Here is a 14,198-nt window from a genome sequence, read left to right as displayed (position 1 = left end):
CACACACACACTCACACACACTTCCAACATTGCTCATTAGCTTACATTCTTCCCGGCCAGTCTCCCAGAGCAGGGGTTGCCAACCTTTTGGACCTCAGGGACCACCAAATTCATACTTTTAAATCCCGAGGACCACTAATACAATTTTTTTTAAAAAGATAATATATTTAATATAAAATTTTTATTTTTATATTAAATTTACATTTAATATTTTTTTAATTTTATATATAAAATTATATATAATTATATATATATAAATGCTTATTTAATTATAATAAAATCATAAATGCTTAATCATAACTGTGGGACAGAGTGAAGGGAAAGGAAGGGCCTCTCTCATCCTTTGGGGGGGAAAGATGATTTAAAAATTGGGATTTGGGATTCAAAAGAAGCCACATGGTGCCTGGAGGCTCAGAAGATCTGGACGGGGAGGAACCGGCTCCCACTCAAGCAGAAAAAAAGCATAGCCCCGCCCCCTGCCAATCTGGTTTCCTGTCATCTCATATCTCCCCCAAGTCAGAGGAAACCTCTCCCTCCTTTGCCAGGTGTGGCTGCCTAGAGTTTGGGGAGGGAAGGAGGGTCAGGCTAGAAGCGCCAAGGAAGATGGGCTCCTAATAACCAGGAAACACCCCCCCATGCCAAAGTCTCCCCGAGACTAAGCTCTAGGTTTCTCTTCGCCACTTCCAAGCAGAGAAGGCCCTTCCTGTGTGGAGGCCGAAGGGGAGGAGGTGTCAAGCCCAGAAAAGCTAGAGCTCTCGCCTGTACAAACAGGCTGGTTATTAGAAGCCCATCTTCCTCAGTGTTCTTTTGGTCTGTGCATTTGGTCTCCCCCCCGCCCCATGCCAAAGTCAAGCCAGCCGGGCTTCTCCTTCCCTCCTACCCTTCCCCCTGCTCCTTTCCCCCTACTCAATCCTACTTTGGAACAGAGGAGAGTGAGCTGGAAATGTGTGTTGGCATTTCCAACACGCCTTTCTCCAGCACTTGCCCGCAATTCTCCATATTCCTCTAGGCCTAGCTTGCTGAGGGGGGAGAGCAGCCCTGACATCTCTGCTGCCCCCCCACCCAGGAAAAGAAAATGAGCAGAAAGGTAGCTCTGGCTGGGGCAAAAGAGCAGAGATCGGAAGGCACAGGCAACAGAAAGCGGCGCTTTTCAAAGGCAGCAACTTCCATCTTCTCTTGCCTGTGCCTTCCTCGATCTCAGCTCTTTCACCACAGTGTGAACTATGTTTCTGCTTGCTTTTCCTGTGCTTTCCCTGGGCAGTGATGGCTGGGGCCATGGGGGGGTCAGCAGAGCAGAGCACTGAGAAGGACGAGGAAACTGACACCGATGCCGATGCCCTATTCTGGACCTCAGAAGTGGATGGTGAGCACAGACTTGCCCACTCCGCCCCCTCCCACCACCAGCAGCCAGTACTTTTCCTGCCCTGGGCCATCCCTACAGCCCGCAGCCATCGAGGAAGAGACCAGGCTAGGAGAGGCGAGCTGGAAGATGCGGGAGTACCGTGCAAATGCAAGTAGTGCAGCGCTCCTGCACCTTCCGGCCATCTCCATCGCTGCTTCAGCCCGCATATGCTGCCAGTCCCCTCTTGCTGCAACAGCACCATTACCTCATCCTGGCTGGCGAGGGCTGCACTGCTTTTTGCAGGTTTGCGCTCGGCCGAAGGATGGGGGGCAGCAGGTGGGCGGGCCACATCTCATCCCCTGCTCAGATTCTCTGCAGCTGCTGGGGCTTACGGCTGCCAGGGGGGTGCAGGAGGCAACCAGGAAGCATGTGTCCACCTGTATTACCTCTCTGCCAGCTGCTCCTCTCTCACCCAGCTGAGCATTTTACCTGAGAGAAGGCTGCCAAGGAAGATCCGCTCTCGCAAGGCTTTACTTTCTCACAAAATGTGGCCTGCATTCAGCCAAAGCGTGCAGGCAGGCAGGCAGCAGAGGGAAGGGGTGGCAGGCAAAGGGGCTCCCTGGTTGCCCACCGCCACCCCTAGCAGACAAGGCCAAGTAGCTGTGGAGAATCCAGGCAGGAAGGCAAGATGCAGGCTAGTGGGGACCCGAGCGGTGATGGGTCAGCCCTGGCTCACCTTCCTCTCGGCCACCAGGAGCCAGGTAAGCTGGAGATGGAGATGGTTGGGGGAGAACCTTGCTAGGCTGCGAGAGCTGCATGGGCAGTCCCCGCAGCTAAGCAAGCTAGGCAAGTGGGGTGGAGGGGAAGTTTGCTAGGCCGTGAGAGCCACATGTGTGGCCCCCACGGCTAAGCAAGCCAGACAGGGACGGGGCAGCTAGCTAGCCCACAAGCACTGAGGGTGACGGTGGCACGGTGGTGGTGGTCTAGGCCAGCCTGGGAGTCGGGACTCAATCAGAGCTTGTGGCGGTGGTGGCGGCAAGAGTGGTGGTGGCAGCGGTAGCCCAGTGGTGGCAGCCTAGGCTGTCCCAGGAGTCAGGACTCAACTGGGGCTGGCAGCGGCAGCAGCATGAAGACGACTGGGGCTTGCAGAGCCTCACTCACCTAGGGAGATAATGGTGGAAGGCAAACAGCGCTGGCGGGTGGGCAAAAGCAGACTGCAGGCAGCAATAGCGAATGGCCGAGATAAGGAGGGGTGGGCAGATGGGTTAGAATGTAGTCAGCTTGTCACGCATGTGCACTATGTTGCACATGAGCAATAAGGACTGACTGGGCAGGGAGTGGAGAAGCGGGCAGAGAGGGTGGGGCCAGCCAGGGGCCCATTTTACTGGTTTTCCGAATTACCAAGAACCATAACAACCGGTTCTATAGAACTGGGCTGAACCAGTAGACTCCCACCCCTGCATACACACTATTTAGCAATCCATATGACTAAAAATATTGATGTAAACTTCTAATCTGCAGTATATTTTTACTGACTGCTCTCAAAGAATATGAATTAGAAAATAGTTGTAAGTAGATAAGCAAAAAATGTGGAACACTGATATTGTAGATTAATGCCACTTGAACCTATTTAGGGCTGTTCAAAACAAAAGATAACTACAGTGTCAAAGACAATTACATAGCATTGCCAGATAATATTCTCCAAGTTCCAAGTTTGAGGTGAAATCCCAGAAAAATAGGAAAAGGTTTTCTGAGTATCTTCCAAGAAATGTCATAAATATGTAGGATTGTTTCTGAAATAAGCTAAAATTAATTTCTCCATTACTAACTTAGCACAGTTTTCAAAACAAAATTCCAACAATTTTACAGAGAAAAAAGTGTATGTCAAAGGCGGGGAAAGGTTTTAAAATGAGACAGTTAAAAGGAATTCAGAAAGCTGAGCATTTAAAAAATGCATATTAATATGACACATTGATCATATCTCAGCATTTTATATTTTATAAAGATCTTCTGCTTGTAAACATTCTTTTATTCAAATGTCACACAAGTTACAAACTTTCTCAAAGGAAGGCATATAAACATATGATATTATTAACTTTTGGGAAGCCAGGCTTTATATTTTATAGCAGTCACTGAATACACCTAGTTGTATTATTTATATTTTAGGACAGGATGACAGCAGACTAAAGCATAAAAACATTTAAGCATACTTTATCAATATATTTCAAATCTGAAATTAACTTACAGCCATTTATCAAATGGAAATGCACTGTAAAACTTGAAGCTGATAATATGCTAGTTCTACAAATGTTATATAAATTAAGTAAATAGATTTTCCCCCTTACATTAACTTTTTCTCTGAGATCAGATAGGTTTCCTTCTTTTCTATATATTGCAAACTCAGGACTCTGTAGTATAGCTTCTGAACGAGTCATCCAACTGTGAAGTTCTGTTGTATCAACATCAAATCTAAAGTAAGAAGAAAAAAAGTGTGTTTGTTGTTCTTGTTTTATAGAAAGTAACGGTAGTCCAACAATCCTTTGACTAAAAACCAGGATATAAATTCTGCATATAAAGTAAATTCAACTCTAAATAATATCCTGTATTCCATGCATATTTAAAATATTATTTGAGCTGACATAAGGAACCAAAGGTAATGTATGAAACAGAACAAGGATATGATAAAATCAAATATATTTACAGAGACAGAATATATGTATGAATAATAGGAACATTTAGATACAAGTTAACTTTTTACTTTTTCTTATTTCTTATTTTTATTTTTTGTAGCTCATTTCTTCATCTGTGCCTTATTATAATGTTACTTAAATAAAATAGTATGGTGGGCATGATTAATATATTTGTTATTGTAAAATTAATAATATATGAAGTATGGCCTTGTAAAGATGTCAAGAATGGCCATGGTATTTGTTAATTAAAACAAAACAACTTTATTTGGAAGTATATCTGCCTAACAATAACAATCAATAGATTTTAATACATCAGTCCTTGTAGGCTTTATCTCAGCCTAGCTTATATGGATTTGTGGATAGTTTGTCTAATTGTGACTCTGTAAATTAACATTCCTTTTTTCAGGTGGAGTATTTTGTCTACTTAAGACAGGGGTAGGCAAACGTTTTGGCTCAGAGGCCACATTGACTTTTAAAATTTGACAGACGGGCCGGGTCAGCACAAGATTTTTTGGGAATTGCCCCCCCTTTCCCCCCTTCTTCTCCTCCTTCCCCTCCCCTCGGAGGCCCCCCAAGTCAGGAGTTGCTACCGCCGGCGCAGCTCCACGCGGCTCCAGTCCCACATTGCCTCGGGAAGGGAAAGGCAAAAAGGAAGAGCCGTGGCGGCGCTTTGCAATGGCAGCAGCGGCACTGGAGGCTCAGGCTCAGCGGCTCCTGGTTTTGCCTTTCCCTTCCCAAGGCAACACGGGACTGGAGCCGCGCGGAGCTGTGCCAGCGGTAGCAACTCCTGACAGCCCCAGCTGGACACCTGAGCGGAGCCCGGGCGGAACTGCCTGTTGCTGGTGCGGGCGCTGCTGCGGGCGTCAGGCTGCCCAAGTAAAGAACCGCACCAGCTCAGGGCAACTGTGAGGAGCAAGAGGGGAAGCCAAGGTGCTCATTTCATAGCAGTCAACTTCGCTCTCTTTTGCTCCAGTTAGGTGCTCCCGGCATGCACAAGGAGCATGAAGGGAGGCAAACACCGCACGGATGCATTTTAAAAGTCAGAGAACTTTGCCCAAGACTTCTCATGTATTCAGGGGCTACACCTCTCCCAACAATGAGTTGGTGGCGATCTAACAAAACGTCTTCCAGCTCTTAAAGATTGACTTTAAGAGCGCCCCCATGGAAGAAGCCAAGAACGAGAACAAAAGTAGAGGCGGCGGGGGCAACAAGGGCATGTGATGGGTCCCTCCATGGTCCCCTCCCAGGTGACAGCCAGGGCTTTGGCACCTACTTTTTTCTTGAGAGGTGCGGTATCTGCCTCCCTTCATACTCCTTGTTGAGGGACACACATGCCCCGTCACCCCTGCCGCCACTATGTTTGCTCGGCTTCTTCCATGGGGGCACTCTTAAAGTCGACCTTTAAGTGGTCCCAGAACATCCACCCACCTGCCCGGCACCTGCCCTCCCGGAGCACGCTTTCTTCCTTCTCCTGGAGAACGTGCCTCTTCCAGCCCGGCCTGGCCCGGCCAGCCAGCAGGTGACCACATGTCCTGGGGCTTGTTGTGAGATGCCTGCAGCATGCTCTGTTCTATGTGTCAGGCCCAGCAAGTCTGAGCAGCCGGCCCATAGAACAGGGTGGTGCTGGACCATTGGAGAAGCAGAGCAAAGCCCGAGATTAGTAGCTGCCTCTTTCGGCGCAGAAAGCTTGCCCCAACCAGCCAGCTGGTCTCCTCCTTCTCTGCCTTTTTGTTCTGTATCGCCGAGGAGGAGGAGACCAGCCGAGAAGCGTGCTGCCAGGCGGGGGCCACGTGGCGCAGGGCGACACGCCACCGCCCAGCCCTGGTGAGGGAAAGCAGTGGGCGTTCCCCGGGCGGCGACCTCGGCCCTGTCACCAGGGAAGCGGCTGCCCAGCTCCATGTTCTGTGTGCAATTTTTTGGCGCGTGGCACGGGGGCTCTTTTGGCCAGCCCCGATTTTTTTTCAGAGGGGAATTTTTTTTTTTCAGAGGCAGGCCGTATTAAAATGACCAATGGGCCAGATGTGGCCCGTGGGCCGTAGTTTGCCCACCCCTGACTTAAGAGGTAATGCTCTTGCTTATCTTTTGGCCAAGGTTTTTTTTTTAATTAGGTGTTTTTATTTCATGTTTAGCTGAGTTGGTAAAGAAAGTGGTAGCTTTGAGCTACAGGACATGCAGATAATGAGTTTTGGTTTAGATGTGGATTTGGTATAAATACAATTTTTATCACCCTGGTGCTTGATCTATAGAGGAGATGAGAAAGAGGTAATCTCTGTGTCTTTGCACAGTGTTGCCAATGTATCTTCCTGGGCATTTGTAGAATTTTTTTTCTTTCTGTTCCTAATTCTCTCATTCCTGTCAAAAGAGGTACCTAAGAAACGTCTGCTCCTCAGAGTTGTTCCTAATTTTATGGACACAATTTAGGATTGAAGCCTAAATTGGGGATGTACTTTCTTAAGGACCAGATTGCTATCAGGATCCCCCATTAATGATGAATAGCCAAAAATTATCAGCAAATGGAGAAGTGGTTTTTTTTTATTCTTGCTTTTGTTTTGAGTGATAGGTTATAAACCTGTATTGGAATATAAAATGATTAATATTATACAGTTAATATATTATTGTAATATATAATTTTAAAACTAGCAAGGGCAGGCTGGTCCAAAATGTAAAGAGGTATGGAGAACGAGTAGTATTGCCAAGATCTATATGTTATAATAAGATAGATTTCAAAGCCAATTCCAGGTATACACAGAAATATATAGTCTTAAGCAACTTAGCATCAAGATTTTAGGACGGCCTATTTCCACACAGTGAATCCTTCTTTCTTAGAAAATTAATAAAGCAGCTATCATAGGACCTGCTGCACAAAATATTATCAAACTATTTTAATTGTATTTCTGAAACTCATTCTGAGCTGTTAGGGTAATTCATTTTTTAAATTTATTATTAAATTTATATCTGCAGTACTACAATGTTTGAGAATATTTGATAAAAATATTTTTTTTTATTTTTTCAAAAAGTCAGTTCCTGCAGAGTATTGTCTATTAAAAGAAAGAGAAAGATAAAATGAGAAAGACAGTGCAGGATGCAGACTTATATTTAACAACCACCCAGTGAATAAATATAAATATTAGCCCAGCTAATTTATTCAGGGGAAAAATGGTGCATCATTACAGAGAAAGCTTAGGATGGATTTGCTAGGAGATATACAGTTTTAGGTTTTTTTTGTCAAAAAGTTTTTTTATTTTTTAATTATTTAAATACATATATGTGGTTCCATGTGTTTTACATTTTAAATCTCTGTTCCTGAAAAGAAACTGGGTTGATAAATCTGGCTAGTACCTGTGTCTATTTGTTCCGGTAACTGGTTTAATAAGCAACAGCTACTGTTGAAATTAATTATTTGTATTGTGTTTGGATTTTTTTCTGCCTCATGGTTTCTTTTTTTATCTGGGGAGGGGGTCTTCTTTCACTGCTTTAATGGTATCTGGCACTGTCCTTTTGGGGTGTACTTCCAAAAGGCAGGATGCAAGCTTGGCACTGATTTTTTTACTGCCTTTCTGGGTGGCATGTGACCTTTCCTTAAATCTGGATGATTTCCTTATGATATCTTGTGAGGTGAGACCAGTTGGTGTCTTTAAGTTGTATACATGGATCTAAGAATTGCTTTTCCTGGATGTGCTCTTTCTGGAGAGCTTAAATGAGCTCTTTGCTAAAGGGTTTCACTTTATGAGCAAGAGTTGGCTGCTGATAGTTATTGCATTTTAACTATTTTAATTCCTCAAGTTGCTCTGGCACCCTGCCTAATTTGTAACTCTGGCTTGCAGGTAATTTTAATCTAATGATTGGTATTTAGGGCAGCACTTTGCAAGCAAAGAAACTTTTTGTATTTTTGTACAGGTAATCCTTGACTTATATTTAGTGACTATTCAAAGTTACAATGGCACTGAAAAAAGTGACTTATAACTGTGTTTCACACTTATGACCGTTGCAACATCCCCACAGTCATGAGAGGACAGGCGAGAAGCACCCCTTGATGTGAGTGATGTCAATTTGGCCCCACCCAGCCAGTCACATGACCACCAAGCCAACTAAGCCATGCCCACAGAACCAATTTTTTAAAAATTTGAATCCCACCCCTGATTCAAACACTTTCAAAGTGCTCACTGAGAAATACGGGGGTCTCTCTCAACTCAATCCTCACCACAGGATTGTTGGAACAAAATGAAACGCAACTATAACTCTGAAAAAAGGAATAAATATATAGTATATAAATAATGTATCTTGTCCTTTTTGAAAATGTACTCTTTATCTCTGCATTTTTTGTTTTTGTTTTGTTAAAATGGAATTCTGTGGCAAGTTATTGACTGCATTTTTGATGCCTGCAGCAGTTATCCAAATAATAAAAAAGTAATAGTATAAATAGTATAGTATAACTTCAGTAAATAACAATCTGGTACAAAATTTGTATTTGCTTCAAAACCTCTCAGATAAAGTTTCTGTATGTAGAAAACAGAACAAAACAAACCTACCTGATAATAAAAAAAATAAACATAAGGTATTAAGTATTGATGGTTTCAAAAAAACTTTTGAAAAAAGTGTCTTCATTTATTCAGTTCTTACCTTTTCCTAATTTCTGAATCTACAACAAATTGCCTCTTCTTGGGAGATGGGACTTGTGGGAGCTCCTCTTTACCATGTTTAACCAGGATCTGCTCTCTGGTGGTCACCATAGTCACAGTTTCCATTACTGTGGTCTGTGTTAATGATGTTTGAATGTCAGCAACAGCTTGTGAAATCTGTGAGAAGTGTTGAAGCAGAGGTCACACATTTGCTGAAAGGCTTTAATTAAGATGTTTAAAGTGGTAATAGAAAATAAAGAGAAATTGTTCTTTCTTGTTCATGATCTTCAAAACAAAACAACACTGTATTGTACGCAACCAAATAGTTTTATCTGATTCATGCTAGGTAAGTAAGACAAGAAAAAGTCAATATTAAAATGAGAAGCAAATTCAAACAGAATGTATTTGTAGCACATTTTGTACCAAGGAAAGCAAAAACAAAAATTACAAAGGTTTAATTGTATAAGGCAAGTTACATGTTTGGATACCCCTCCCCCCTTTTAAGATAGCTACTTCACCAGAGAAAAGGCAAATTTTTTTTAAAAAAACTAAGATTTTTTAAAAATCTATTAAGTTTTCGCAAACATTTTATTTTATTTTCTGTTCTTGTGTTTATTACTGAAGTTACTATTTAGAGTCCTTGGTGGAAAAAGATGAATTCCTAGTGCCATTTCAAGATTCTTCCCTCCATCTTAGAATAATTATTTCTTTGTTTTCTAGTAAAAAACAACAACAAAAACCACAAAAGACAGGTATTCTCCCTCACTGAGGCAGGACATAGAAGGATGTTTTTCTACAACTTTCATAATTCTCAGAGCGGGTTCCACCTATCATCTACTTATTCTTTTATCTGTAAATATACCTCTGATAGCTACAGATATAACATTCAACCAGACTAAAACTAAATAAAATAGAAGGTATAATACAAGACCCATGTATAGAGGGCGACTACAGGGAACATTCTGAGATATGTGGTTTGACTTTCCTAATAATCCATGGCTTGTTGGGTCATGCTTCCAGAAATATTTCTTCCTTAGAAATAGAATGACCATGGGAAAGCAAAAATGCATTGGAACAGGAGTGACCCCTGACTTCCTGCCAGCTTCCCCACTGACTTTGCTTGTGGGAAGCTGGCAGGAAGTATCAGAAATCATGATCACATAATCATCACTAACCTTGGCAAACTGCAGTGATCACAAGTTTGTAAATAAACCAGTATGAAGACCCTTGAAATTCCAATTCCACGGGAACAATGAGTCCAGGATTTTGTACCAATTATTTTAAGTTAGCAGATCTGAAGTACCTTAATCCAAATTTTGGTATGCTATGATGCACCACTTGTGCTAACTGAATTTTATCAATAGACAAAGAACCTTCAAATGGCATCAGGAGTTTTAGTAGTATATAAATGTTGGCATACATATCCTTATTCCAAGCCCAGCTGTTTGTTCTAAGTTCCTTGCCTTCCATAGCTTTAAGTTCTGTCACTGTTTCAGTATTTTCTATTCTGCACCGGGAGTTTCCAGTATGTTTGAACATGGATGCTTAGTAAGTTTTCATGTTTATGCATCTTCTCTCTAAGGAGAAGAGGAATCGGACAGAAACAACTAAATTTTGAATGTTTTTCATAAGCAAAAATTATGATTTGGGTAGGCCAAATTTTGCAGGCCAAGTAATTAAGTAATTGTCAAATGTATGAGTTTAAAGTTAACTTCATGTGATTTGATTTAGAACTAAGAATATCACTTAAAAACAAGAAATATTTTCTGTGAATATGGAGTTGTGAGAAGTGTTAATTAAAGTATCCATTTTTATGACTCAAATCTCATGTTGAAAGGGATGTCTTTGAAGTAAGGAAGTGCAGTACCAGGCACCAATTAAAAATGTTGACCGATCTTAGATTGCCTTTGAAGTGCCAGGAACTATCAAACTCTCTTTGAAATGCCAGATACCAATTAGGGAAGTGCCTGCTATGAGCTAGGTACCATAAGGTAATAAATTGTAACTTGTATCCTGAAAGGTAGATTGTAAACTAAGCCATTTGCATAATGGGGGGGGGGGTAGTTTTAGGGTATAAGAGTAGAGCAAAAGCTATGTTTTGTGTTCCTTCCAGCTGCCAAGGGTGGGACCCATCTGCAGATGTGTATTCAATAAAGCTTTTTCCTTGGATCAACTTTGAATCCTGGTGGTCTTTTTGCGCTGCCACCTCACAATTTGGGGGTTCGTCCGGGATCCTCAACGGTGGTCGACTGGAAAGCGGGGACCAGGTAAGAGAGTGGCCAGGACCTCCCGTTGAGAGGTACCTCTCCCTAAATTCGGTCAGACTCCCGAGGTGACTGGGAATCCAGACGGTCCTTGGAAAACGAACTAAGACGAAATGCCGGCTGAGAGTTTGTGAGATCGATCTGAGTTGGGGACGCCCACACATCCTTTGACTGCGGAGAGTCCAGGAGTGATCAGATCAGGTAAACTTTGTTCCTTTCATTTGTAGCCAAAAGAGAGATCCTTAAACTCCCTGGGGGAATCCAGCGTCTGCTGGAGGATTGGGACTAGGAGTCTGGAAAAAGGAGGTTGTTAAACTCTCTGGGAGAATCCAGCATCTGCTGGAGGACTGGGACTGGTGAGTCAAGGCTCTGGGAGCCTGGGAGAGTAGAGATGGGAAAGGGACAAAGCAAGGGTCTTGGAGACCAGGAAGAAGCCTGTCTGGGACAGGGAAAATTTGACAATGGCAGGAAACCTATTCCGGTAGATTCACCCCTGGGACAACTACTTCAACAGTGGTTCTCCCCGAATCTAAAGGAATTCACCAAACGTCTCGAAAAGAAAAACATGATTTATCTTTGTTGAAACCGATGGCCAAAATATCCTCTGATTGATCCTAAATTTCCGTATCACTGGAGTCCTGAGGGGGAAACCAGTACCTATTGGATGACCCAATTGCGAGACTATATCGTCCAACACAAAATGACCACCCAAATTGCATACATAGAGGTATGGTTTCATGTGAAATTTGAAGGTCCCGTCCCTCCAATCGAGGGTCAATACATGTCTCAACAGAAGGGTAATGAAAGTGAGATGGATGATTGGCTTCAGGGTCCGCCGCCTTCAAACCCCTATTTGAACAATGCACCTGCCAATGTTCCTATGGCACCGCCGCCATTGCCGGTGGCACAACCCCCTCCTCAGCCGCCTCCTTATCCGCGGCTGAGAAAAGAAGTGGAACAGTTGAGGAGAGATGTTCAAAATTTTCCCTTCAGCCAAAAACCTGAAGTGGATGCATTTCCCCTTAGGGAGGTACCTAATGGGATTAATGCTGCAGGCAACCCGGTGACAGTCTTTGTGGCTGTCCCCATAAAATGGGGGACATGGCTGTCCCCATAACATGCGAGAATTGAAGAAGACTCTTCCAAAACTTCATGAAAATGCTCATGAGGTGGCCGAACAGTTAGAGCTATGGTTGGGACCGAATGATTACACTTATCAGGAGTTGATGTACATTTTGGGGCATCTGTTTACTCCTGAGGAGCGGAATCTTATTCGGACCTCTGCAATGAAGGCCTGGGATGCAAGACATCAGGGTCAGGCAAGGGCTGTACCAGCAGATCAGAAATTCCCTATAGCTGTCCCCGATTGGGATCCAAACACCCAAGGAGGTAGGGATGATATGCGGAATATGAGAGCAATGATCATGGAGGGGATAAAATTGGCAGTCCCACAAGGGAAAAATTTAACTAAAGCCTTTGAGGTAAACCAAGGCAAAGATGAATCCCCTGGAGATTATTGTACCAGACTCAGGGAAAGTCTAGTTAAGTACTTGGGAGTAGACCCTAGCACACCTGCTTTTGAAGCCATGCTGAAAATGCAGTTTGTGACTGGAGCCTGGCCAGATATCCAAAAAAAAATTCAGAAAATGGATAATTGGGGAGCGGTGGGAACTGTTGATCTCCTGAAAGCAGCCCAACAAGTTTTTGTGAACAGAGACTCTGTAAAAACCAGGCAGAAGTCACAAATGATGGTTGCAGCTGTACAGGCTGCAGCGAAAAATGAGGTGAAGAAGGGTGGGGATTTTGGCAGGAGTCAGAATGAAGTAAAGAAGAGTGGGAATTTTGGGAAGGGTCCAACTGGAGAAAGAAGAGAGAATTTTGGGGGATACAATCAGGGAGGTTTTCGAGGTCGAGGAAGAGGCTTTAGAGGAAGAGGCATGGGAAAGGGACAGCCCAGAATGGATAGGAGTTGCTTCAGGTGTGGGAAGAAAGGTCACTTTGCGTGCGAGTGTCCGACCAACCGAGAAGGGAGAAGTTATGCATTGTATGATGATTAGGGCTGTTCTGGATCCTTCAAGAGGACCCGCGGGGAGCCATTGGTAAACATTTTAGTGGGTCCTAACCATCAGGAGCAGCTGTTCCTGATAGACACCAGCGCAAGCCGGACTTCTGTGTGTGACCCGGTAGAGGGTGCACATAGATCAAGGAAAGTGATAAAAGTAGTTGGGGTGAGTGGAAAATCACAGGATGTGAGTGTGTTTGAACAAATTAGACTGGAGATGAATGAAGTGGTGACTAAAGCTGAAGTGTTGTATATTCCTGATTCTGGAGTGAATTTGCTGGGGAGAGATTTGTTGCCTGTGTTCGATATCCAGCTGTGGGATACCGGGAAGGGAATAAGGATGTGTAAGATGACTGTGGAGGATGAAAGGGCAGTTTCGGATGAGGTCTGGGCAGGAGGAGAGAAGGCAGGGTGAATGAACATTCAGCCGATTAAGATTCAAGTACAGCCTGGGGTAACGAAGCTTTGGACATCACAATATTCAATGAGCAGAAAGGGAAGGGAGGGGTTGAAGCCTGTGATCGATAGATTGTTGAAACAGGGCATGTTGGAGCCTGCTATGTCACCTTTCAATTCCCCAATATTGGCGGTATTGAAGAAGGATGGGAAACATCGATTAATGATGGATTTGAGGAGGATCAATAACATAGTGGTTCCCAGATTCCCAGTGGTTCCTGATCCCTATACTATCTTGGGACGAATTCCTCCCAAAGACAAATGGTTTACTGTGATAGATCTGAAGGATGCCTTCTGGGCATGCCCCCTTGAGGAGGGAAGTAGAGACCTGTTTGCATTTGAATGGGATGATCCTGAGAGTGGGAGAAAACAGCAGTTAAGGTGGACAGTACTCCCCCAGGGCTATACTGAGAGCCCTTTGTTGTTTGGACAGGCTTTGGAAGAAAAGTTAGTGTCTTTTGAAAAAGGGAAAGGGATCATGTTGATTCAGTATGTGGATGACTTGTTGTTGACTGGGGAAAAAGAGAAAGAGGTTAGAACAGCATCTGTGGCTTTGCTAAATTGGCTGAAGGAGCAAGGATTGACAGTTTCAAGGGAAAAGATCCAATTTGTGGAAAGGAAGGTGAAATATTTGGGGCATTATATTCAGCAGGGGGTAAAGTCCTTGGATCCTGAGAGAGTGAAAGGGATGATGAGCCTGGCTCCTCCCAGAAATAAGACAGAAGTCAGGAAAGCCCTTGGATTGTTGGGATATTGCAGGGTCTG

The 14,198-nt window shown here is 43.7% G+C and overlaps 1 protein-coding gene across 7 annotated transcripts in view; it reads right to left on the bottom strand.

The window, feature by feature from the left end:
• The window catches only part of DMD (dystrophin), a 1,342,375-nt gene that overhangs the window by 1,027,104 nt on the left and 301,073 nt on the right, over window positions 1-14,198 (bottom strand). For all 7 annotated transcript variants that reach the window (XM_087938163.1, XM_087938162.1, XM_087938165.1 and 4 more), the window contains exons 16-17: window positions 8,653-8,828; window positions 3,688-3,811 (exon numbers count right to left, since the gene is read on the bottom strand). In XM_087938163.1, coding sequence (XP_087794289.1) covers window positions 3,688-3,811; window positions 8,653-8,828 — 300 coding nt within the window. The remainder of the gene's footprint in view (window positions 1-3,687; window positions 3,812-8,652; window positions 8,829-14,198) is intronic.

This window comes from Pseudonaja textilis, chromosome 8 (assembly GCF_049901715.1).
Source record: "Pseudonaja textilis isolate UNSWEBS1 chromosome 8, rPseTex1.2, whole genome shotgun sequence".
Classification (NCBI taxonomy): Eukaryota; Metazoa; Chordata; class Lepidosauria; order Squamata; family Elapidae; genus Pseudonaja; species Pseudonaja textilis.
The sequence above is the reverse complement of the archived record's forward strand: the minus strand, read 5'-3'. Positions and strand labels throughout refer to the sequence as shown.